The 26,949-nt window shown below is 40.7% G+C and overlaps 1 protein-coding gene across 19 annotated transcripts in view; it reads left to right on the top strand.

Annotated features, from left to right (window-relative positions):
- The window catches only part of ptprfa (protein tyrosine phosphatase receptor type Fa), a 437,857-nt gene that overhangs the window by 248,314 nt on the left and 162,594 nt on the right, over positions 1-26,949 (top strand). For 10 of the 19 annotated variants that reach the window (XM_044200720.1, XM_044200710.1, XM_044200712.1 and 7 more), the window contains 3 exons: positions 5,085-5,096; positions 18,579-18,848; positions 25,404-25,985. In XM_044200720.1, coding sequence (XP_044056655.1) covers positions 5,085-5,096; positions 18,579-18,848; positions 25,404-25,985 — 864 coding nt within the window. Of the gene's footprint in view, positions 1-5,084; positions 5,097-13,412; positions 16,271-18,578; positions 18,849-25,403; positions 25,986-26,949 lie in introns of those variants that run through there. The other 9 variants (XM_044200711.1, XM_044200719.1, XM_044200716.1 and 6 more) reach the window with 2 other exon arrangements.

The following is a 26,949-nucleotide window of genomic DNA, read 5'->3' as shown; positions in this document are numbered from 1 at the left end:
AAAACCAGTTATTAACTATAGTAAGTTTAATTGGTCCAGAAAGATTTCTGTGGAAGGCACACACCTAGAAACAGTATATCCTCACACACAGATTGGAAATGTAATAGTAATGATAGACAGCATATTTAAATGTATATAAACTTCAGTCAAACTACATTTTAATCAGACTGGACCAATCGCGCACAATAAGTGCACTGTCCACATCATTTTGAGAGAGGAGGGTGCCACGCCTGCAATACAGGACAGGCCTACAGATGGGCCCCTTCAGACCACAGGCCCTAGTGCTGCTGCACTGCATGGCCTGTACCTCCTTCATTGCTACATAAAAAGAAATAAAGACGACCACAAGGACGTATCCCACCGCGGGTTAGCAGCGAAACAATGTCTGACAGACAGATAATTTCATACTAACAAGACAGTCATGTTAAAAAATACCTACTTGATTTTTCTATTCATATTAACTTCAGCTGACTTTACAATGCATGACTGTGGACTTCTTACAGTGTAGTCCATGGAGTTGTTGCGTCACAGCCAGTGTGGACAGGAGAAATGATCACAGCAACCAATAATGTTTTCATAGTACATATTGCATTTGAGTGTTATATTAAGATAGACAAAGTTTTGTTGATGCTGAAATATTGATAAAATCACATCCATGAGGGAAATGATGCAATGTGAACCCTGGTCATTCTGATATGTTTCTTCAGTGTTTCAAACCCATCCCAATACCAACAGACAAGAACCTATGGCAAACACTCCCATTTTAATGTAAAATAAATGCAAAATAAAAAGAGACTGATTCTTCCTGGCAAAGCGGCAGGGCTGGACTGGGAATGAAAAATGGCCCTGGACTTTTTGAGTCAGACCGCCCACCGAAAATGAAATTATGAAAAGTTGAACATGTTTCAACAAAAGGCACCCGATATAGCTAAATCACCAGCTAGACAAACCCCGAACCTTGCTTACCTTATCTTATCCCTGTTCTCTTCTGTCTTACCGCTTCAGCTGCAGAACAGTTGAGCTGGGCTCGCTGGGCTCGCTGGGCTCGCTGGGCTCGCTGGGCTCGCTGGGCTCGCTGGGCTCGCTGGGCTCGCTGGGCTCGCTGGGCTCGCTGGGCTCGCTGGGCTCGCTGGGCTCGCTGGGCTCGCTGGGCTCGCTGGGCTCGCTGGCGCCAGCCTCAAGGGACTTCAACCTCTTCTCTCTCAGCTTTTCAGCACCACCTTTATGTTTTTTCTCTTTTTATTTGTCCATCTTGCTCCGCTCCTAGTTATCCATGTGACGTCACCCCATACCAGAGATGGGAAAGGGGCGGGGCCCGGGTAGAGTTAGAATCAGGCTGACAGATGTAATACCCAACCACAGTGGGCCGGCACCCGGCACCCGGCAGCCCACTCGCCTGGGCCAGTCAGCCACACTGGTGCAAAATGAAAGACGCATCTCTCGCTCTTGTTTTTATATAATTTTGGCACTCTGTTTTTGCCGATGCGCTGTTGATGAAGGCACTGAGCCCAAAGGCTGGGGGAGGGGTTTAAAGATGTGATTGGGCCAGCCCAGTGTCAAGAAAAAAAACCCAATGGGCCGATCAACCTGTTTTATGTGCCGGTCAGACAAAAAAAAAAGACAGTTGTGTCGGCCCAAAAGGCTCGTCGGCCCACCGGGAAAGTGCCGGTCTGCCAGATGGCCAGTCCAGCCCTGCAAAGCGGCCTGTGTGTGTGTGCGAGTGTGTGTGAGTTGGTATTTATCACGTGTGTGTGTGTCTGGGAGATGCATATGTGCAAGCAGATGTACATTTTTATTTTCTCACCAACAGATGCATTTCCCAATAACAGAGAACGGAGCACTCACACCAGAGATTAAAATTGCCTTTGAGAACAAAAAAAAAAGATTTCCAAGAATCTCTGAAACAAAAAATGAAGACATAGTGTTGAAGATAGTTTACTCTGCTTCAACACATGGCTGATTTGTTAATGAAATGTATTGCAGTTGTCCAAAGTAATTTCATCTTTTTTTGCAAGAAGCATCCTCCACTGAACAAAACAGAGCTGTAGCCAACAAAGTCAGATTATGAAGTACATGATTTGTTATTTCTGCTTCTCTTTTCAAGGTTCCGGTCTGTGCTTTAACCTTTAACCTCTTTAGGTGTGCTGGTAGCATATGTTTCCATTTTCATCTCAATGTGTGGCTCCTGCAACATACCATATGTTGCCAAAGTGTGTGTAGTGTCTTCTTTTTTGTTACTGTATATTCCTCTTCGTTGTTTTTTTAGCTTCCCATGTGTTGTCCTTCCCTGTATTTGGTGTCCCAGTCCACAATGGCTCTTCCACTCATGTGTTAGTCATATACATGAACTGTATATGCTTCTGTTCATCTCTCAAATGCTTATTCTTCTACTGTATCTACACTGTTTTTCATTGTTTAATATGCTTTGCTTTGTTTGCACCTCTTCTATTGTACATTGACTGCACTGAGAAAGTATTTTAAGTGTGCTCTGTTGTGTGTGTGAGAGGATGTGTTTGTGAATGTTGTTCATATACAAGACTTTACTTGGAACACAGAGATGATCCCTTGGTCCACTTAACCTTTAAGAGATAAGGGTGTTGATATCAAATGTACACAGTGTAGATAGTTGGTTCCAGTGCTCCATGATAACACTTCACCCCAAAATCAAAAATGCATATTTTCCCTCTCACCTGTAGTGCTATTTATCCATCTAGATTGTTTTGGTGTGAGTTGCAGAGTTTTGGAGATGTCGGCCATTTGCTAACGAAAGTCTTTGGGTTCAAGCCTAGCACAACCCTGACTAACTTGAGAGAGATCTGTTGTTTGTGTCTAAGTGTTTCCCACAGACCTTCAAACCATGAACAGAATATCTTACAGTGTGGTCACATTAGGAAGGGATCCCTTCGTCAGACTTCGGATAGCTGTCTAGTTCTTGACTATCTTAAGTAGAACTATTTTGCCATGAATTCTGTGTTATTTAAGACTTTTTGTCAAACCAGAAAACATGTCTGACTGAGCAACCACATCCGACCACTCAGCTCTGTTCACTGCAGCAGAAAATGTTTGCCTTCTGGAAGAATTCTGTGAAAAATCAGTGAGGAGTGTAACAATAGAAAAAACTTCCAGTAGAATAAAATTTCAGCTCAGTGCGGACCTGTAGCAGAGCCGAGATGCTGTGGCTTCTTAATGTGGCAGGGCTCAGTACATCAGTCAGGCTCCGGATAGTGGACCAATGAAACGACCGATGTCCTCACTGATGTACATTTACAGCAGGTTACTGCAGTCTCGAAGAACTCTTTCCCTTCTCATTGCTCACTCCACAATATTGTTAGAAAACTACAAATAATGAGCAATGGTATCTTCTTTATTTGTCATCTGGTGCCACTGGTCAGCAGGTGTTTCTGATTGTTATCATGAAACATGGCTCTTAATTATGAGGTAGCCTGGGGGTACGATGGCTAACTTTTGTCACTGTCTCACTTGCATTAGACTGATCTGAAGTGCAAAATTAAAACTGGCCTAACAGACCAGTCTAAAATATCTGAAGTCTATCCCTTAAGACAACAGTAAGCCAAAGTAGTCTAGCCTAAGCGGATACAATGTAGATATAAGGCTGGGTCGAGCTGCGAGTATCTGCTCTTTGCTTGGGTGAGAGTGGAATTTAAAGGCTGCTCATATGTACGTAGGTCAGGGTTACAGGATGGGGGCGCCTGGCAGAAGGCTCAATAGATTTCCTCTGACAGCACAGCCTGATACCTACAGCAGGTCAAACATCATTTAACATGAACACTGGACTTCCATAGGAATGCTTACCCAACTTTTGGCAAATTTCACTATGTGTATTGATGACTGATACATCTGAAAAATGCAGATATTAGTTAAATATAAAAAAAAAGAGTTCATACTCAACAAAGGGGTACTTAGCACTAAAATTCTGGAGTCATTCGGAGGATTCCCAGCTCCACTAATGTATAACCTTAAAAAGAGTGACTTAATCAACAGCAAAATTTGCACACTATGAAATCACTATACCCAAGACATAAAAATCTGGCTTGATGTTGAATACTGGAGGGAAACTCAGACATCATTAATCAAGCTCTCCATGGTAGCATGGAAACTGGTATATGAGTAGATAAGATGTATTTAAATAGCTTAATCAAAATACAATGCTGTCTTGGTTAAAATAGTCAGATGATTGTAGTCCATATGAATGTAGTCACTGCCAGATCACCCATGGATGACTTTAATGTCTGCATTCTCATCAGTTAGGGGGTAAGTGGACCAACAGGACAGTCTCCAAGCACTCAGAGTGCTCCTTTAATGCAGTATTAGCGTATTAAGTGTTCCTCCATAGAAATGAATCTGCTCTCAGTTAGGACTGGGCACATGGCAAAAGAAGTATATATTTCCAAGGTGAGTGTTTAACTAATCCTATCAGGAACCATGTTTGTGTGCTCATTGATTTCAGGGCTCATCGGCTGAGCTCTCCCAGAGTCAATGGACAGAATAAATGTGGGCAGTAACACACTGTCTGCTTTGTGTGCTTAATGAAGTCTGGTTGTCAGCAAACCTCGGCTTCCTCAATGCTGTCTTAACTCACAGGCTCTGAAGCGCTCAAACCCTGCAGCAAAGTTAAGGACAGGGAGGTGTGTGTAATCGAATGTGTGTGTGGCTGCTGACTGGAAACGCTGGACCACTGCTGTTTTTTACAGTCAGAGTGAGATTAGCACTGATGATCTTTCAATGTGTCTTATTCTGTTTATGTGAGAGTGTAGCCTTCATTGCCTTTTGCTTTGTGTGTGTGATGAGTGTGCACTGCATTGTTATGTGCCATATGATGCGTGTGTGTGTGTGTGTGTGTCACTGCGCTGCACAGGCTATTGTCTCTACTGTGATGTTCTCACTCGTTAATGGATAAGCAGATATTTGCCTGTTTTACTCTCTTTGTTTCTCCTTGTCTTCTTCCTCCTACTCCTTATTTTGCCCCTCTTGTTGTTTATTTTTTCTTTTTCACTTTATCTTAAATCCCTCCATCATCATTGCACTCCTCCATCCAAAAATACAATCCAAATCTCACCACTCAGATCAACGGGAAGGTTGGTTTTTTCACTCTTTACCCTCCTAAAGCCGAGGCCTGGCAGACTGGAGCCGTGCCGCGCCGGCATCTCGCTAGGCGCCTCAGGCCCGTCCCGGCCTCTCTCTCAGGACCCTAACCCCACAGTGCAACCCCTGCTACCTCCCCACCCCCGCCACCCCCACCCTGCTGCTACAGTATTTGCTGCCTTGCACCACATAACATATTGTTCCATGCACCCTGCTCCTCTGAAATTTTGTGAAATGAGCATGTCTGAATTGCCAATAATATGCTCTCTGCACAAAGAATGACAAAGACATTTCCCCACCAGGAAAGGATTACATGGAGGATGTGACTGAAATGGCATTGTAGGAATAGGAACTGTGTGAAGCGAAATTTCTTCATTTATTTTTTTATCCTTTTTTCAAACTGAAGAGTGAGCAAACCCCAAACGTTGCACAGTGAGAGAAGTCATTTCAGGTGTCCAGGGTTCCGTTGTCATTCCTCTTCATGTTCTACACAGGCAGTATGCCTTCCTTAATACAAACTACAGCAAGATTAAAATGAATGATCTTGGAAGTTTGAACTTGTCAAGTTGAATTTGCAGGAAAGGGAGGACAAGCAACTTATTAATTAACGACAACAGCGTTATTGCTGATCACCAGGTGATCAGACCTCAGCACAACAGATACACCTGTTATCCTCACTGTAATGTGTATTTACGGTAAAACAAAATCTAACATCATATACCATACTGGCTCTGTTTGTTTTCATTTGTATATATTTGGTTCATTTTTATTGAAGTGCATCTTTTTTTTACATATAAGGAGCCAAAAGTTCACAGAGGCACAACTATAAAGAATATGATCTTTACCCTCAGACAAACCAATTTAGCAGTAACAAATATTAGGTTTCAACTCAGAGACCATGTTCCAAAAGGAATTACATATTATGTTTAAAACACTATGGAGACATGTGTCACCAGTAAATTTCCAAAGCGCTGCTGAGATTAGACTGTTCTCAGTGGAATGACCACGGGTGCTGACCAGCTGGTCTTGCCCGGCTAGTGGTTCCTCACATCCCTGAAAACATCGCAGCAAATTTTCAAGCGGCTGTTTTGACAAATCAAACATATGTTCCACGGTTAATTCCTCACCTACATTAACAAAAAAAAAGAAGTTATTTGGTAGCCTATTACTATGTGAAAGGCTCTTAATTAACACTATGCAGCAAAATTTACATTTATTTATTTATTTATAAGGACAAATCAACATTTCTGCAAATGTTCAACTGCAGTCCTTTGGCGAGATGTTTTGAAACCTATAAAATGATCAAATTTACAGAGCGAAGACAACAAGATGCCATGAAGACAGCAACAAAACGAGACTTCTCAAGACAGAACAATAGAAATAATATATCACACTTTTTGGATAAAAGACAGCCTATTTCATGTCTAAATGAAAAGATCTTTATTTATGTAGCCTATGTAGCCTATGTATGCATTTGTTTTTTATTTATTTATCTTCTAACGTTTCGCTGGTAAGCTATAGATCATGTGTTTGCATAATGTTACACTTTTATAGAAAGCCATTCTATCTGCTTGGCTTTTATTTTGATATATTTACTTTTACTTCCGGGTCACCTGTCTTGCTTTTCAAAGTCTTTCTTCAAAAGGAAAAAACGAAAAAAGGAATTTACAAAAACTCAAATTGGACCATTATTTGAATTTGGTTTTTTTTCGTTTTCCGTTTTTTGATTCTGACAACAAAAAAGGAAAAACGGAATTTTTGTTTTTCTGTTTTTGGTTTCAAACAAAAAAACTAACTGCCAGAACGTACACAGACCCCAAAGTATCCCAGATAAAATATGCAAAACAACAGCTACAGGATTTGGACTGTTCTTGGCTACATGATATAAGACTTACTGAATTGGGACAATACTTGACATTTCACAAGACTAGAATGCAGATTAAGAAAGGCCTAATGTTAGCTCACTAGCTGTTCAAGCACTTCCTTGAATGGGCATGGAACTGTGAATCATCAGTACAAAAGATGAACAACTTTCTTTGAAAACATCTGGTTATTTGATAAAACGTGTCAAACTTTGTAGAATCAATCAATTTTAGATGAATTCTGTAACTATGGTGTGTTGTTTAGTTCCCACTTGTGACAATGAAGTGTTCAGACTTCACACCTCTGACTGGCTTTTCCTCCATAGGAGCAGTGGCTGAGGCCCATGGGTATCATATTACTTAGAGCCGTCTGCCATGCCAAACTGACGGATAAAAAACATTTGATCGTTTCTTAGAAACAAAGATGAAATCATTAAACTGATTTCCTTAACATAAATGTATAGTATCAGTAAATAATCCACAAGACTGAGGAACATTCATTGTTGTGCCGGCCTCTTGAGGACTGATTTAGCCTGGTTCCAGACCTCTGAGTCGTCCTCCCGATTTGTTCAACAGTTCTTGCCCATTGACTGCTGTTTCCCTAGTTTGAGAAACAATTGAATAATAAGAGCTTTGTAGGCGGGATGAATGATTGAGACATCATCATTGTACAAAGCTACCTGGGTATATCCCGGAAACTTTTCACCATTACATTTAGCCTTGATTTGGTAGGAATTGTTACTCTTTGACAAAACCTTAGCCTAATTTGGATGGAAGCTTTGTAACTTGCCCACACAAAACCTTTGACTATTCTTTACATGTGACAAAGAGATTATAATGATTTGTCCAATATGTACTGTTGTCACACACCTCACACTTGGTGAATGAACATAATCTTTACGTAATTTGTGCCCACAACATAATCTGAGTTCAGAGTTTGTGCTCACTTCACAAAATTTTGCGACTGTGTCAGTCCCATGAGGTCCTCTCCAGCATGCTGATCATGTTTTTATTGTCTTGGCAAATTCAAAGGCATGGCTCATCCCAGTTGTCATCTGCTGTCTGACCATCATTACACTGAGCGGCAGGCTCTGAGCTCACACTGCTTTTACCATGCTCTCCTCTTATCTGTGTCTGCTAGAAAACTAGACTCTCCAAGAGAACTAAATAGCCTCAAACATGTTTACAGCTTTTTCCAAGACTCTTACTGCTGGATCATTAATAGGAAAACACAGAGGGGCTCAGAAATTGAGGGGCAGTTAAATACTACTGGAGAGAATTGCAGCCATAGCTGAAGTGTTTGTGTTTGATATGTGGATTTGCAGACCTGTGGTGCAGCTTGTTGGTCGTCTTTTATTCTACAGAAACAGTGTTTTTTGTTGTTTCTTAATGGCTTTATGTCTGAGGTCAGAGAATACATAGAGCTGCTGCATGAGCGCAGGGGATCTTATAAGTAGTTTCAAATTTCAGTAACAATACTTTGTACTTTCTTTTAGGAAAGGATGTGATTGATTGATTCTTGTTACCTGAAACAAGCCATTTGAGTTTAATGCTAACACACATAAAGTGGCTTTGATTTTGGGAGCTACAATAATGGCAGACTTGAAAATTTGTTTTATATTTGTATTTTTCAGTACAAGATTTATTTTTTGTAGCTATGTGAATTCCCATCTGAAAAGACAAATGTAATCAATCACTTTATTAAAAGAGGATTCTAGGGAAAAGATTTCTTATTTCTAACACAGTAAGACCATGGAAAACCATTGACAGCAGATAGCAGATTGACAAGAGAAACTTTTTTAGGCATGACTTGTTTCTAAAATTCTAGTGTGTCTTCATGAGTTGAAGGTGTACCATTTCTACTAAACAAGACTTGATTAATCAAAACCAAATAGTAAAACTCTGGCTGAATATGTTAGTGTGCAATTTATTGACATCATCTCAATTAACAAAACATTATTTTGTTTAACTAACGTATGTAAGCTTAACCTAAAGTAGCGTAACATAACTCAGTTTAACTTAATTTAACTTAAAGGGAAACTTTTGTACAATTCCAAACTAACGTCATTATCAGTGGAAGTGCAACTGAAGGTTTTGTGCCCCCCCCCCCCCCGCGCGCCAAAAAAAGCTATAGTGCACAGTGTAGGCTCATTCATTTTCGTGTCAGCCTCAGGACTGAATGTATCATTCATAAAATAGACCTCAAAAATCCTCAGAATAAGAAGTCATTCTGCAGTAATTTTTGTCTTCAGTGAGCTACAGTGTGTTCCAGTGTTACATCTTCCTACTTCCTAACCTTTTTTTGTACCTTATGAGAAAGAAAAGGATAATAATTAAAAGGATGAACTTTATACTCGTGTATTGGTCAGTGCAGGGGCACCACTAGAAATGGCTCAACAACTGCTTTGACACAATGGATATCTAATTCCTGACATGTCCTGATACACTAAGGTGCTTTGAATCTAAGACTCTATCAGCTTAATTCTGTATGTGGATGGTGCATTTATCATTACATTTTGTCATTTCCATTTTGATTGATGCTTTGGACAGCATGTAGTGACTGGATGTTATATACAGCAGAAAAACCTGTACATCAGCACAGATTTATTCCCACTTCTGCTTTCCATGTTGAGTTGCTAACCAAAGGGCACCTCATGTTTTGCTGTGCTCCAAGCTCCTTACCTCTTCAAACTCACCTCTTAGCTCTACTGTGGCTCTTCCCAGCACAGTGGAACTCAATGGCATTTGCTTTTTGGGGGGTTTTAAAGGGGAACCAATTTTACACATCGAAGTCTTAGTCTGTTTAGGTCTGGTGTTGTACTCATTGACCGTTGTTTGCCCCTGTTTGGAGAAACAATCAACCAATCAGAGCTTTATAGGTGAGACTACGAATGTAAACATAATTTTCCTACATAGCTCGCTACCCAGCTACCAAAAAATTGTTGCTATCAAATTTATTTTGATGGCACTTTGAGCAGCCCAAGCCAATTGTCACTTAGCTCCACTATATTGCAGTGAGCTATAGAGCTGATAACTCAAATCTCCACAAATCACACCAAAACTATCTTGATAGATACACAAAACTCCAAGTAAAAGTACTTTTTATGGGTGTTCTTGGGTGCACTGTCTTTTTAAGTTACATTTTTGACATTACACCAAATCTCTCAAAAACAGGTACCGCGAATGTATCTTTCTGTGTTTTACATCTACACAGGCTGTGTGCAATTTTAACCTACAGTATCCAGTTGGAAATTCTGACCTGTTACTATGGAATTAAAAAAAAACGATTCAATGCACATTAGACTTGAAGCCGAGATGTCATCAGTCCAGTTGAAGACAAAAGCTGCTTCTGCTTGAGATGCCATTCACAACATTTTTCAATTCAATATGCTGAATCCATGAATCCTGCAGTAAGCATGCTGCTACCTCTCCACCTGCGCTGCTGCATGACTTCCCTGGCAGTGCATACAGATGTTTGCTTCCCCACCCATCTCAGGTTCTCCTACAACTCTAGCTTTTTCTTTATTAGGACTTGGCTTCCCAAATCTTCTTCACTTGTCCCTCCTTCCCTCCCCCTCCTTCTCCTGTCTCTTTTCTCAGGCATGCCAATAAAGATATGAGTTTGTCTGCATTCTAACTATCAGTTGCTCCTAATGTGCATCTGTTACTCCCAAATGTCATCATGACAACTGAGTGACAAATTAAGTTCCACCTTGTGTCAATACCTCAGTCATCCACCCATCAGGCCAACAGTAGTACTAATAACATCACTTTTAACTTCTGACTCAATAACCTATTGTCATCGCATTGTGACATTCTTCCATCTCCACGGGTAACTAGTTGACTAATATAAGAACATGATGATTCCCTCAGTGCTGGCCAGCACATTGATACCATCCAGCATCACAACATAGAACTGTTGTACTAATTATCACCAAGCAAGCATCTCAGTGTTACCTGACTTGAATCAAATTGAAGGTCTCATTTTCACCCGGCAAGTGCATATTAATCAATTATCTATGTATGATATATATATATATCTATGTATGATATATATATATATATATATATATATATATATATATATATATACACATTTACACTAGCTCAACAACATGATGAGTAGTCCCTAAAAGGCCATGGTAAGATATTTTTGAAACACATTTGGGTTTCCTTGCAGTAGTTTTTCCCAAAACCTTGTACTGCAATTACTAATCAGCATAAGTCTGAATGCCTTGGGATGCCCCAGGAGGAGTTGGAGGATGAGGCTATAGGGGGAAGGATGTCAAGTCAAGTCAATTTTATTTATGTAGCCCAATATCACAAATCACAAGTTTGTATAAGCTACATCCTTCTCCCTCTGACAATTGTCGCCTTAACATGGTGGTGGGTTTTTTAAGATCTTTATAGAGTTTATAGAGTATTGCTCCTTTCGGGTTGGGAGTGAGTCCCTGCCCCAAGTGAAGGAGTTCAAATAGGGCAAGATGGATTCAAGATCGATAGGTGGATTGGTGCGGCATAAACACTAGTGTGCGCATTGTATCGGACTGTCATGGTAATGAATGAGCTGAGCGTGAAAGCAAAGCTTTCAATTTACCAGTCATTCTTTGTTCCAATCCCCAACTATGATCATGAGCTTTGGGTAGCAGACTTTCTGAAGGAGCTCAGAGTAGAACCACTGCTCCTTAGCTTTGAAAGCAGTCAGTTTTGGTAGGTCAGTTTTCAGTTGTAGTCATCTGGACACTGTTTTCAGAATCAAGACATTTCGGATCCCATCCAGAAGTCATTCTCATTTGTGAAAATGGTCTGAGAACTCAGACATTTAAGCAACTCTGTGTTGCTTAAGCCCCGCCCTCAGGGAGGAGTCTTTCTGAGTGTCTGCTGTTTACCCTGCCTAGTTTCACCTGAAACTGACCTTCTTTTGTTTCCATGATGGCCCAGTAATCAGTAATCAGGCCTATTGTTTTCTGGCTGCACCTCCCTCATCACTGTTAAGTACCTGATTAGCATATGATTGGCTTGACCATGGTGTTAATACACTGTGGTAAACAGTTGGCAAGTTGAATCTCAGACCACCATTTCTGTTTAAATGTGTGGTTTGTAGCTTTTAGATGCAAATGCACGGCGCTCTGCAATCCTGAGTTAGCGTGTCGTCGACGTGTCCTCTTTAAAGCACAAAGAGGAAAGCACACAGAGTAAGGCACAAGGAATCTCAAATGCTGTGGCAAAGCGTAATAGCTGTCCCTTTATCACACAGTAACCCGGCAGTAGACTTTTGTACAACGGCCGTGTTACTGGACGTTAGTCTGATAAAGCACAGTTATCAGCTCCCACAGTGGCTAAAGCTAACACAGTTAAAACATGCCAACAGCGTACAAAATGGAACGTGCTTAACACAAAGAAAAACACAGCAATTCGAGCACAGCGGCCCGTTACTTTTCCAAAAAGCAAAGCACAATTCACAACAATGAAACATAGAATTTAGAACGTGTGTGTTATTTCATCTATCTCAGCCCAAACACAAGCCTCTTAATTGAAATCACTCTTGACTAGCGATTGATGGGTGCGTCAGTTTGTTTGGAGTTGTCCAGCGGAGTTTCTCTCAGTCTCGGATGCTGATGAAGCCAGGTCCAGTGGTGAAACTGTTCCTTTCGGGGCAGCAAAGGAAAACAGCGGACGACATCAGTAGGGAGAGGGGCTCAGCAGCGATCTTGCTCTCCGTGAAGGGAACAGTCAGTCCGTGTCTTCTCCTTCTGCAGGTACGGGATCGTTATGGGGAGTAAACGATCAGGATCCAAACAGTGTTCAGCAAACACAAAACAGTCTGTTTCTCGTCCAGCGAGTTAGGACTCTTCCTAGGGAAATTAAAGCTCACTTGAAAAGCTTCTTCTTGTAGTGGCAGTTACCATGGAGAGAGACGTGATGTGCTTCCTTTAGTAAACGGCGTACTGTGGAAATGGAAATGGGCAGTGTGGAGCGCCAGGCTTTATAGAGTTGGTGTCGTCATCACTGTGAGCTGAGATTTCATGCGCTGTCTCACGCTTTGTGGTTTAGATTCAACTGAGAGCTTGCGTTGGCTTCAAACGAGATCTCAGATCTTGAGTTAACGGCTGTGTCGGCTTGGTGCCTTCCTATTGTCTGTCCTTTGTTTCTCAGTCAAGCCTCTGAGTGAAGGCTTTGGCCTTTCCAGGTAGGCCTGTCTTTCACCCTCACACATGGTGAGGCAACAAAAACAATGAAACAAACAATAAAAAGCACACAGAATAAAAACAATGATAAAAACAATAAAACTAAACAAACTAACAAATAAATGTGTTAGTTTGTTAAGAACAGGAATACATTAAAAATAAGACATTAAGAAAAGATTAAAATTACGTTTAAAAGACAACAAAACAAAAGGAGAAAACAAGCAAATAACATAGTTAAGGATCAGAAATACTTTATTGATCCCCGAGGGGAAACGCTTTAAATTTCTTTAAAAAGAAATTACATTCAAAAGTCAATAAAACAAAAGCAAGTAAACAGTTACAGATTAAAATTAAATTATGAGTTTTTGGAAAGCCGCAGTAAACAAATATCTTTTAAGCCCTGACGTAAATGAGCTGATGGTTTCAGCAGACCTCAGGTCATCGGGAAGCTTGTTCCACAGGTGGGGAGCATAGAAACTAAAAGCTGCTTCACCTTGCTTGGTTTTGATCCTGGGAATACTAAGTAAACCTGTCCCGGATGACCTGAGGGGTCTGGATGCTTCGTAACGTACAAGTAAATCAGAGATGTATTTAGGCCCGAGACCATTTAGTGCTTTGTTAGAGAGGACTCTGGCAGCAGCATTCTGGATGAGCTGCAGCTGTCTGATTGATTTTTTACCGAGACCTGTGAAGACACCGTTACAATAGTCTAGCATGCTGAAAATAAACGCATGAAAAAGTTTTTCTGTATCTTGTTTATCCAGAAATCCTTTCATTCTTGCTATGTTTTTAAAGTGGTAGTAGGCAAACTTTAACAAGTGCAGTCTCAGTGCTGTGATGTTGTCGAAATCTGGACTGAAAAGCTTTTTAAAAATTGTTTTGCACCAGGAAAATGTTAAGTTGCTGAAAACAACCTTTTCAATGATCTTTCCTAAAAAAGGTAGGTTTGATATGGGCCTGTAGTTATTTATTACTGAGGAATCCAGATTAGACTGTTTTAAAAGCGGTCTCCAGGGCCCTTGGAGAAAGGCCCGACTGAACAGAACCATTGACTATCTGTAGTACATGTGATGCTATGCAGTAAAAGACATCCTTAAAAAAGCTTGTAGGCAGAGTGTCAGTCCTGTGAGGGTGAATAGTATAGGAAGGCTACAAACCACACACCTTATATTGCATTCATGTCGTAAAACTGAAATGTTTGCTAAAGATTTACAAATTTCAATCCAATATTCAGATTCAGTACTTTGGGTAAACAGTGCTGATGTAACTGCTGGCCAGCTGAAGCTAACACATCCTATTTTAGTGCCCTACCTACCCCCACTTTGCTATGGTAAGGACAGGTAATATAAACAGGTAATTTCAATGTTATGATGTATAGCAGGAAGATCTCTGATGTTTTACTGGCTCTAGTGTTTCCATTTACCAACACACACACAGCTTTGTCACTACCCTCTGTTAGCATCCAAATTTTAAGGATTTATATTAGCATTCTTCCCTGGTACGACAACGTTGAACATTAAAATGTGACAATTATTTATAGTTGTCAGAGCCAGTCTTGCTTTGAAATGAGTTTGGGGAACACTTCCCACATGGCCACATTAGAGACAGGCCACCTGTGTGTGTTGGAAGATCAATGGGGAAATGAAAAGTCAAGGCCTGGCTTCTGCTGTGCACCTGCTGAAAATATACTACCACCATTAGATTATTGTCCCATATACTGCCATGCAATAAAAGCTTGACATGAGAGATCCAGTGTTCCCCAATAATTTTAGGGTTAAAACCAACATAAACACCTAACAGAAAAAATCCAATGTTTGTTTCGAAAGGCACCCATCCACTGACATGAAAAAGTCTTAATATGTCGTAATACATATTATTTTTATCATTTAATGGAACATGTCAAATAAATTGAACAAAAACTCATCATGTAATGGCATTTATGACATAATAAATAGAAAATATATGAAATAATCAACAACACTGGTTGGACGTTGTGCTAATTAGCAAATGTTAACTAACTAAAATGGCAACCATGGTAAACATTACCTTCTAACCATCAGCATGTTAACATTGTACTCACCAAAGTCATTGCTGAGATCTGGGAACATGCAAACATCGTTAAAAATAGTTCAGATGGGACCAAGCATGAGCAGTCAGACGATCAGACAGGTTGTAAACAAACATGTAGGCTAGTCAAACACATTCAGAAGACAAAACATTGGGAATGGTAAATTTATTACCCAAACTGTTCTAAACATCCATCACAGTTTGCAGACTCACTTCTTTATTGAACCTTGACCGGATTGTACTTCCCATAGTCGTTTTCCTGTGCAATAATAATTACTGACATTTCAGGTGCGCTCACTCTCTTTTACCTCCAAACAAGTGGATTAGACAAATCTTTTGAACTTTTGGCTTGTATACAACCCGTATAATTGTCTGACCTAATGTCTCTTGGCCCATTGGACCTAGTGGTCAACACCAGTAATGTTAAACTGAGAAAAATCTATAAAAATATAACAATGAAAAACAATGATATAAAGTAAAGACATGTAAGAAACAAATAGCATGACACATTGACATAAACTTACTTTTAAGAAAACAATTAAAAGAAGCCTTTAACTTTCCATGGTGAGGTGGCCTGTAGTTGATCTTGTCTCTGTTTTCATCCTAGAGTATGTTAACTATTTACATCAGAGATGGAACCGAAACTTCTAATAAAGAGGTGGGCTATTTGGTTTCTAAGATGAGTTCTTAAAGTCAGAATTCTCAGCAAAAAGTAAGTCATTGGTATCGATCAATAATGTTATCGACCCTAAAAATAAATATCTTTGCTGTCAGGTTGTAAAAATGTTATTTGACCTTATTGCCCCTCAACATAATACGTGACCAGCCACATTAAAAAAGACTGACCTGGCAGTTTGCCACTCCTTCTCCTCTTCCTCCATCTTGTTGTCCTTTCTCAGCCCTCTGCCTCCCCTTCTTTCCTTCTCCTCCACATCATTTTCTCCAGCACTCCAGCCTCCACGGGATTTGGTCTTAATGCCAGCCAGAGCCTGCCTCTTCCCATACCAGCCTACGATGCTGTACTACAGCGCCCAAAAATCTGCATTCACAGTAACATTTAGCCCACGCATGTGCTCCAAAACTCACTGAGTGTTGTCAGTTATTGTTCAGCCAAACATACTGCATGTACAACTGGTGCTACTTCCCAGTTCTCGGCTCCAGCATCATCACTTCTCACATTACATCAGATTTTTCTACACTGAGAGGCATAGTCATAGAATCTGTCACCCCGCTCTTCCCCCTCTGTAGTTAAACCAAGATGAATCCCTTAGAAAAGCATCTGATCCACAGTGTAAGCTCCTCACACCCATACTCCAGCCGCAGCTTAAATTACACTGTGTGAGTCAGGTTTTCATGACTCTGTGCTCGGCTGAGTCAAGAGAGCAAGGACTTCACTTATGCAACAGAGCTGCATAAGTGATATTTAATGCTCACATAATACTGTTGCACTAATTCAGATGCAGTGTAATGAGGCAGATCCCAGAACTTACGGAAGATTTCGAAGGAAGAGAGCTAACAATAGGGGAGAATCCTTCAGTATTCTCTCCAGCACACTCCGTGCCTCAGCATCAGGATGTGATGGAAGTGCTCCCCACTACTAGCACAGTAGACTTCAGGTGCATTTTAATCCCTGCAGCCCAGCAGGAAACCCTAGATACTCCAGAGAAATCAAGCTACAAGCCTTAGGCACAGGCTCTCAATTTAGCCCATTTCCAAGTGAACATGGCACACTCTAAGGTAACATCTAGTGGGAAAGAGCTGGCATAATATCAGGTAATGCCAAATCAACATTATGGGGCTCTGAGAGGGCAAGCCAAACGAATCCTTTGGTCCCAGACTGTAGTAAAGATTTCCTGCAGGAGGACTTTCACTGATGAGACCAAGATTCTGAAAGGGCAGTTTAGCCATGACATTAAACGGTTAAGGGTTTGTAGGAAGTGTCATCCAAACACGTTTAAAGGCAAAAGTGTTTATATGTGTTCTGAATGGGCACGCTTATATAAAGTCTGCCATCATAGAGAGGGATGAGACACAATGAATCATACAGATGATAATGGTGCAACTTTCAGACAGTTTGTCCTTGAAGGCATTCATGATGTTGCACTCATTTGCACACAGTTGTGCATGAAGAGTTAACAGCGTAGCTACAGAGCTTACACCTGTAACTGCCGAGTGCTGTGGTGGGCAAAACAGCAGTGAACTAAAAATCAAAACCAGTGCTGTAGATACCGACAGTGGGACTGCTATTGACCCACTGCGTCAAGTATAAACCCAGCATTAGTAAATCAGGTGCTAATGAGACACAGATTGGGACTGCAAAATGAATAAAACCCCTCATGCAAATTTGCCTTTTGCTTTCATGATTGTAAATCGGGCTTAAAACTCTCCATTTGGAGTATACTATAGTGTTTTTGATTGTTTATGTTTTTACCGCCTTTCTGGCAGCCATTGTTCTCCAGTCATTGCTATTCATTGTCAGAATCAACTTGCAGAGACTTGAGACTTGCTTAAGTTATCCATGACTGTGAACACAATGCCTTCTGTAGTCAGTTACATTATCTTTACATGGTAATGCAGCTGTAAAAGCAGATTGACTTCAAATTTGTAAGCAATGGTACCTTCACTATCACAAAATGAAAATTAGACATTATGTTCACTGATGATGGCGTCTTTACTGATGATGAAGTCTTTAAAATAGATTTTTTTTTTTAATGAAAAAAACCACTGGCCTACTTGAAGGTAGGATTATGTGCCAAATCATGCAAAATACTGGAACTGTCCTGTAATATTTTTCTTATAAATCTACCTAACAAAACTGTCTGAAAGTGACCAAAATATTGAGTTAAATCAGTGGAAATAACATTTCCTTAAACAACACTGAGACATGGTAACACAAAACGCTCTCACTTTGAAACATTAAACTGATGGATTTCTCTTATAACTGTAGATATCAGATGCTAAAAATCATTTATGACATCCTATAATTAATGCTATAATGCTAATGCTGTAATTCTATAGCATGTAAGCCAAAGGACTAAAAATCTCAGCTGAAATCAGTTATAATGAAAAGCATTTATGTAGCAGAAGAAAATACCTGCATATAAATTGACTTTAAACTGACTTAGTAACAGAAAAGCACATCCGCTCCCCATGACGTAGTACTTCAGAGTATGATGGGACAGTAAAACTCCACCAGGCTGATGCTAATGTTATTAAGGCTCATCCGCCCTCACCAGTTCATGCACACCGGTGCACAGTCCAAGCCAGGCCACTCAAATATGAAGTCTGCCCAGTGGTCCAGTGAATACCCCCCCCCCCCCTCTGTGTCCTCTCACATTCCCTCTCTTTACCCCTGCAGTTCGTCGTGTGCCTCCCCGTTTCTCCATCCCCCCCACCAATCATGAGGTGATGCCCGGCGGCAGCGTCAACCTGACCTGCGTTGCGGTTGGTGCTCCCATGCCTTATGTCAAGTGGATGACCGGCGAGGTGGAGCTGACCCGGGAGGAGGAGATGCCTATTGGCCGCAACGTCCTAGAGCTCACTAACATCCGGCAGTCTGCCAACTACACCTGTGTGGCCATATCCTCCCTGGGCATGATTGAGACCACGGCCCAGATCACTGTCAAAGGTCAGAAACACTGTTCCTGAGTGGGGTAGGTGTGTCTCCGTACAATGTGATCTCACATAGGACAGTGGAGAAAGTGGAAGCAGAAAAAAAAAAAAATGTCTGGCTAATTACATTTGTTTACGGGAAAAATTAAATAAATGCAGCTGAGTGCTAAAATTTGCTATTGTATGCTTTTGTGGGTGATTTGAGATGTTTTTTGTGCCTGGTGATGCAAAATCTTCAGATTCGGTACTGGAGATGTGAAGTACGGTGGCCCTGAGGGTCAAAACATTTCACAAAACATAATGACATTTCACATTTGCTAATAGAGATGGACTTTTGTCTGTAGAATTGGTATCAGCGCCAATAGACTTACAGTTCTCAGCAATACTCAGACTGAAAGAATTTTGATCCAGACCAAATATTCACGTAATGATTCATATTGAATATTTTCAAGCTGAATCAATATAATTCCAGGGTTGGGAAAACGATTTATCTAAACTGTAATGTGTCACTTCCTCTCACCCCATGCAGTACTGCATTTTAATATAACCGTGCTTTGCAAACTTCAGTCCCTGTTTCCCAGTAACGATCAATCTTAGAGGTTAAGAGCATTTTAGAAGAGCATTTCTACGAATGCTTTATAATTTTTACACACATTTCCCAAAGTAGCACTTAAGACATTTTGGAGCCAGGACAGTGACTTTAACATTTGGCATTGAAAACAAACCTGGAACTGAACAAGGAAACACTGGCATTGAAACATTTGAAGTGGAAAAATCTGTACTAGCACTGAAACAAATATTGGCACTGAAAAAAGTTTCACTGGAAAATAAAACACAGACATTAAAAATGATTTCACTTTATTTTGATATTTTTGCATTCTGATGTGTTTTTCACTGATGATCTGATTTTGTCTTCATGTCAGTCTTTTTTCAGTGAGAGGGGGCAAGGAGAGCGTGATTTCCATGTAATCTGCATACTGAGGAGAGAACGCCACTCTTCCTGAACCTGCGGTCATGTTTGAGGGTTATATCGGAGGATTAGGCTGGATTCTGACAGAATCAGGCACTGTGGCGATTAGCTGCAGGGCTGTGCGGCGGTGTGTGGGGGTATCGGCGTGTTCATTTGTGCTTAGATCTTACCGCTGTGAAACAATCAGAAAATAAGGTTTTATTTCTCTGATTCACTGGCTTTCTCAGCACCGGCACTCCCTCTACTTTTCATTTCATTCTGTAGGTCGCTCGACCAGTGCTGTCTGTCTCTCTCTCTCTTTCTCGCAAACAAACGAACACAAATCAAAGGCAAGCCAGACACAGGATTGAGTGATATTTCAGGCTGACTGTGGAGCAGTCCGGTCCCCGGATTGGCCACTGCAGCATGACGTCGGGTTGCCATTCCCCAAAAGTTGATTCTATTTGAACTTTTCTGCCGCAGGTCAGAATTCAGCCTGATCCTCTGACATGACCACATACCTGTGGTGACGGCTTTCACGAGTTCACCTGAAACTTTGAAACCGCAATTACGTCTGTTTCTCTCTGCCGTTAGATACAGAGCCATCAGGAAAGTTTCATTGCAGCTACAAGAGATGAAGAGATTAGACGAGAAGAGAGAGAGGACGATGACGACTGGCAGATCAATTGTTGAATTAATTTGATTGTGTTTGTTGATTTAGTTTTATTTTCTTATTTTCTAATTTGAATATTATCACTCATTTTACATCGAACGTTACTTAGGTACGTGATGTAAAATTGATGTAAAACGTCAGCGTTGATAACAGTATAGACCTGAAACTAAACAAAACCAAAAAAAACTTAAACAAGTCATGTAGTGTTTGGCTCCTGCAGGTTCTGGAGCTTCTTCAGACACTCTTAACCTCCCATGAGAGTGTAGGAGTCACTCACTAATCTACCACCATCTCTGAGAGAGTCTTAGTTAGGATACTTTCTGATTCGACACTAACTGACGGCTCTTGTCTTCTCCCGCCTACTGGGTTTTTATATGTTACCAGTCTAAGTGCCAGCAATTAAAATGGAAGCACAACAGCACTCGAGTACTGTAAGATGAAGATGAGCTTTCTTTATGCAGTGTGGGTGGTGACTGACTGAATCAGTACTACAAACCCGAATACTCTACTTGACGTGACTCGACTCGGCTAATGCTGCTAGAGCTCTCGCGCTTGCTGCCCTTGACATTTCCCGTACTGAACTGCGAGCCGTATGTCGAAGAACAGTGAGAGACCGCTTGGGAGCTTTCGGGCTCTCCAGATTCATTCATTTATCCGAGTCAGACAGTAGAGTCAGTGCTAGTTAGCCTGTTAGCCTGCGGACACTATTCCTGCTGCCTGCGGAGTTTGTCGAGACTCGCTGCTGCAGTTTGGACTACTTTTAGTTAATGCCTTCTGTTGTCTCCATATCGTTTCTTATTTCTGCTACTGCCATGATACAGAATATATATGAGTTGTTCGATTTTATTTTCTTTCACTGTAAAATAATGATACACACGTAGCATCAACACAATAATCACAATTATCACAGTAAGTAAACCTCCTGATGTAGCCTACAGCTTAATATTTTAGAAGGATAATGAAGCATAACATGCTTTATTTGCACTTATACCCTTAGAACCTGAAAGGTGCCCAACGCCTCAATACTGGAAAACTTGAATTAGTCGAAAGTTCGATATGTTTAGAGGTCCGGACCGGGGTATACCGAGGTAACACAGCACTCATACTTCCCAGCACTAGCACCCGGTTGCTAACTCTGGTACTGATGGCCAATCTATTCGTCCACTGAGACGCTCCACTATATGCACTCACATTAACACCACTCATGGTCTACCCACTTTCACTCCTAATAACTAACTGTATGACAACAATGGAAAGCAAAATGTCAAACACAATGATGGGAGGTTTCCCTACATGACCTATGGATGCTACAATATAAACTCATACAAACTATTCATTTTACGTTGGCTCCAAAGATTTTTTAATATTTGTCCTCCACCACCAATTTAATTTCATCTGAATAAGAGCCAATTATTTGGTCAAACTACACAAATAAATAATTTTAGACTGCTAGAGTTAATATAAATAGAAAATAGAAATTGAAGGAACATCTTTGTTATCCTTTGTTTCACTGTATGTTCACAACAGATACAATGATATGATATACATTCACTGTCAACCCTGTCCTGTATATTTTGTGAAAGGCAATGCTGCCTGAATTATGTTTTTGATCAACATGCTGTTGCAAGAAAATGTTCATACTGTCAACATATATCATTTGTTCTTCTACGTTATCTGCTCCTGGCAACTAAAACATGTCTAATGTTTTCATGGTTGTGTTTAGGCAACTCAAAGCACTCGGTTAAAGTCAGGGGGAAATGATGGCCTACCAAAGTACTGCCTGTAGACTTCATTTACCCGAACTCAGAGAGAAACAGACTCATATTAGAGACAGGCCTTTATTTCTAGTTTCCCTACTTAATACATATATTTTTTTTATCATATTTTGGTAAGTAGCCTCCCTTTTTTCTACACTCATCCTGTTTTAATTTTCCATTGATAGTGTTTGCTGTTAATGTAAATTCAACTCTCCTTGGGGTTTACCTGCTGTTTTGATTCAGTATAATGTACATTTTACAAATTATATTAGTACAGTCATGTCATACTCACCACTCTGCTGCACTCACTTTCTCTTCTTTAACAGAAATACTGGTTTTCATTTCCTTTTTTTATTCCAATCACTTTTACATACTGTATGCTTTTTGTGCTTTAAAGCCAGTAAAATAGATGTTTCACATTAAAAGCCTTCCTGTGGCTGAAACCGCCTAATCTTACTCTTTCCTAGGTAGGTTTTCATTGTAATACCTGATGAAGGTTGTGTAGACAGTATCATTGTAAACAAATATACCACCAGTGAATGACACAGTGCACAGGAGTTTTAATTATCTGTTTATCTTTCATTTAGTTTTAATGTGAAACATGTAGGTTGGGTATAACTGACAGTAGCTTAACAGTTATTGAATAAATGCAGCCCAGTAGAAGCAATTGTAAATGACAGTATTTGTGTTAAGAAGAGAAACTGAGAGCAACAGAGAGGTGAGTATGACATGACTCTGTTGTTGTTCTGATGGAAATTGTGCCGGGGAAATGGACATTAAGCAAAACCACAATCTTTCCCGAACCGTAAGCAAGTGTTTTAGTGTCCCAAACCTAAAGACATGTGTGACACAAGACATGACGCCGTCTCCAGTGTCATTGTCTCCTCCCGACAACTTCAAGAACATCTCACTTCCTGAATTAGAAAAAACATCGCCAGTGACCACAATTCTAAAAGCAATTACATATTCTTCATAATGTATTTTGCAGAGAAAATGAGTAGTATATAAATGTCTTTTGTAAAAGATAGGTTGAGGAAAAATGTCTGTCATGTGGAAAATCTTTACAATCAATGAGGAAGATGACAAAAATGCCTATAAAACATACAGTTTATACTTGTTAATTTCACATTATGCACCAGAAAGGGCATGAACTAATGTAACAAGCACTCAGGATGATACACGTCATGAGGTCTGCATAAAGCAGTTCTTGGTAATGTATCAATGCAATGAGTATATCACAGGAATTCTAGCTTTAACAGATTGATGAGAACACTGGGAGGCAGAAAGCTGCAGCTTGTTCAGCCACAGCCTGCTGGAGTTCACGTGTTTGTACGCAAGAAGAAGTACTGTTGGAGACACTGCATGATAAAAAGCAGCTGGTTGCAGCAATTCATCCCACCCACTGCTTATAGCAGCACGAAGTCCAGACCACCACTGTCTTTTATAATATGAGCTTTTTTAAATTCACATTACATTTAAGATATAGTGAACGCCTTATACATTTCATTTGATACAGTATGCACTGCTTGTCTCCTACTATATTATGTGGAGTAACATATGGACTCAAGATTCAAGATGAATGAATTTGACAGTTGTTTTTTACTCCACATCAAGGCAACAACATAATAACGATGAATGATAATGGCTTTCTATTTGTTTCTATACACTACTAATCTGTAATACAGTGAATTTATTGAATTGATGGAAAGTCCTTGTCCACACAGTGGCATTGCAGGGTGGCTAATGTCGTGTATACAGTGTGAATGAATGACAGAATGAAGAAAATCACTGCCTTACTGGATCTTGTTTGTAAATGCACAATGCACACACAAATCGACACCTTTTTATTACAGAAATGTGGATAAAATCACAGAGCCTGGCAGATGTCATGGAGAAATAAAAAACACATTTGCATGCACAAATCAATAAATCATGCTCTCAAATTAACTCATGTGCACAGATTACTATTTCATGCTCTTGAATTAAAAATTGTGCTCTGAAATTCCTTTATTCATGCTCTTGAATTAATAATTTATGTGTTCAAATTAATGGAAAAAGGTAATTGTTAACTTTTGACAAGTGAAACATTAAGGTTAAAACAGGCAACTTAACTTAAGCACTGTTCGGTAGGTTCAGCGCTAAAATGAATTTGGGTTTGTTTTTGAAAATGGCCTCAGTTCAGAAAACCAGCATTTAGATCAGATTGTCCATGACCTGACAACTGTCGCTGTTTATTTTAATGGTATCGCTCAATATCAAGTTGCTGTAGCAGCAGGAGCTGAAGTACCAGGTTGCTTTCCTAATGTGGTCATCATGGAGGAGCACCCAGAGTGTTCGCAGCGGGCTAGCAGCTGTGTTTTGCTGTTCAGGTGCCTACAATTACTGAATGAATTCCTTGATAATATCATTAGGTTATCATAATCGTATTCATTGCATTTGGTCTTTTCCCTCGGACACTCTTTTTAAAACAGTTGTTTTAATAGGTTGATTCTTCATTGGCCACTGTTTCAGCATTGCTGGCCAGCTTTGGCTGCTATCACTTAGCTGCACTGTGTAGCCTACAGCAGTGAAAAATACACAGTGATAGTTGTCAGACCATGAATAATCTAATCTCAATGAGCAACTTTTAATGCAGTTTTGGGCACAGGAACATGGATAGACATGTATTCATATTTTGCTAGTTTGCCTGTTAAACATCGTTGTGTTATCTGTGACATGGATACATATTTCAACAACGTTTAACGTTATGTTCTGTTATGTTTGTGCGCATGAATTAGTAATTGATTGGCTCCATGACACCTTGGGCTCCGGATGAAATGAATAAATAGTTTTATGTCTTTCAAAAACGGAGGACAGTCGGCCCAGCTGTGGGGCAGCATTAACTATATCCACTTCTGATGATCTCCAGCTCTGGGAAGTTAGACTAGATGGGTTTACACAGGAGCACATGCAGCCGTCTGCTTGGCAACATAATAGGCTACATGTGCTCAGCCTGCTGGCCCTGTCCAGGAGAGGACAGAGACAAGCTCCTGAATGATAATTAACTGTTAGACAGGCAGTGTTGAAGAGCTCCATGTACTCCGAGCTGCACTGGGTGTTCCTCCTGCCAGACCTTCATGTCAGAGAGGTGGAAAAAGAAGACTGTAGAGACTTGTTTGCCTGATTCTCGTGTGTGTCTCTGCTCTCTAACAGCCCTGCCCAAGCAGCCCACCTCCCTCATTGTGACAGAAACCACGGCCACCAGTGTCACCCTGACCTGGGACTCTGGCAACCCAGAACCGGTGTCCTACTATGTGATCCAGTACCGCGCTAAACTGTCTGACAACGGCTTCCAGGAAGTAGACGGAGTAGCCACAACCCGATACAGCATCGGCGGCCTCAGCCCCTTCTCTGAATATGAGTTTCGTGTCATGGCTGTCAACAACGTCGGCCGGGGGCCTCCAAGCGGTATTGTGGACACCCGTACAAGCGAGCAAGCACCGTCATCACCTCCTCTTCACGTCCAGGCGCGCATGCTGAGCTCCAGCACCATGCTCGTCCAGTGGGAGCCTCCAGAGGAGCCCAATGGCCAAATCCGGGGATACCGAGTCTACTACAGCTCCAAGCACGATGCCCCACTCAGTGCCTGGCAGAAACACAACACAGATGACAGCCAGCTCACCACCATCTCAGGCCTCACCACAGATATCACCTACAGCCTGAAGGTGCTGGGCTTCACCTCTGTGGGAGACGGGCCTCCCTCTGATGTTCTGCAGATCAAGACCCAGCAGGGAGGTGAGAGCATGCTCACTATGTTTCTGCAAAGCTATGGTGTAAGAAAATTCTGAAGTTGTTACAGTCGCAGTGCATTTTAAGCTGGTGCCACAGGGGCAGAGTTTTGCTGGATCATTTTGCGGCAACAGGAGTAGTGCCAGACAGGGATGGAAGAATGACTCATTTTACTTGAGTAAAAGTAGCAATTCCATAATAAAAAATAGTCTCTTACACGTCAAAGTCCTGTATTCACGGTGTTACTTAAAGCTGCATTCATTTATCTTGTTGGCCACTTGGATGCAGTGGAACAAGCTGTAAACACAACATTGACATTTTAACCACCTTATAAAGTTGTTATGGCATGTTAGCAAACAGTTGTCTATTTACACATCCAGCAGACACAGAGCAGCATTAGCATTCATCTGGAGTCGTGTTTGTGGCCACCTGATGAATGTAAGTCAACATTCACTCTCCCTTTGCTCTGGATTGGTCTCCAACAACTCCTGAGAAAAAGATCTGGCTCTTTAGCTTGTTGCACTTTCTTCACCACCCAGTCATGAACTTTATCCGTGTCCCAAGTCCATTCTACACACTAACTGTGAGCAAAATGTGAGTTTTCACACTAGAAAAGGGACAAAAGAAAGTAGTCAGTCAAAGAGTCAGTGGGCTGTTGATGTACACAATTGTCCCACAATGTAATGCTCAAAGGAAATTGAGATCTATTCACAGCTTCAAAAAATGTAATAAAGGATAAATGTGGATAAAGGTAAGACAGCTACAAAAAGATCTAAGAAACACAAAATCAGTATTACATTATTACATTTTGCTTCCTCTTTGTGAATTTTTTTTGGCCGTTACATTCCAAAGTTGCAGTTTGGTTGAAATCCATCGTCACATGTATTTCTTTGTAGATTGATGATGTACATTTTTTGGTATATTAACTGCAAAAACAGAATACTGTATACAATTGTTTAGAGAATATAGA

Source organism: Siniperca chuatsi, linkage group LG6, assembly GCF_020085105.1.
Source record: "Siniperca chuatsi isolate FFG_IHB_CAS linkage group LG6, ASM2008510v1, whole genome shotgun sequence".
Classification (NCBI taxonomy): domain Eukaryota; kingdom Metazoa; phylum Chordata; class Actinopteri; order Centrarchiformes; family Sinipercidae; genus Siniperca; species Siniperca chuatsi.
This window is presented reverse-complemented; position numbering and strand designations above follow the sequence as displayed.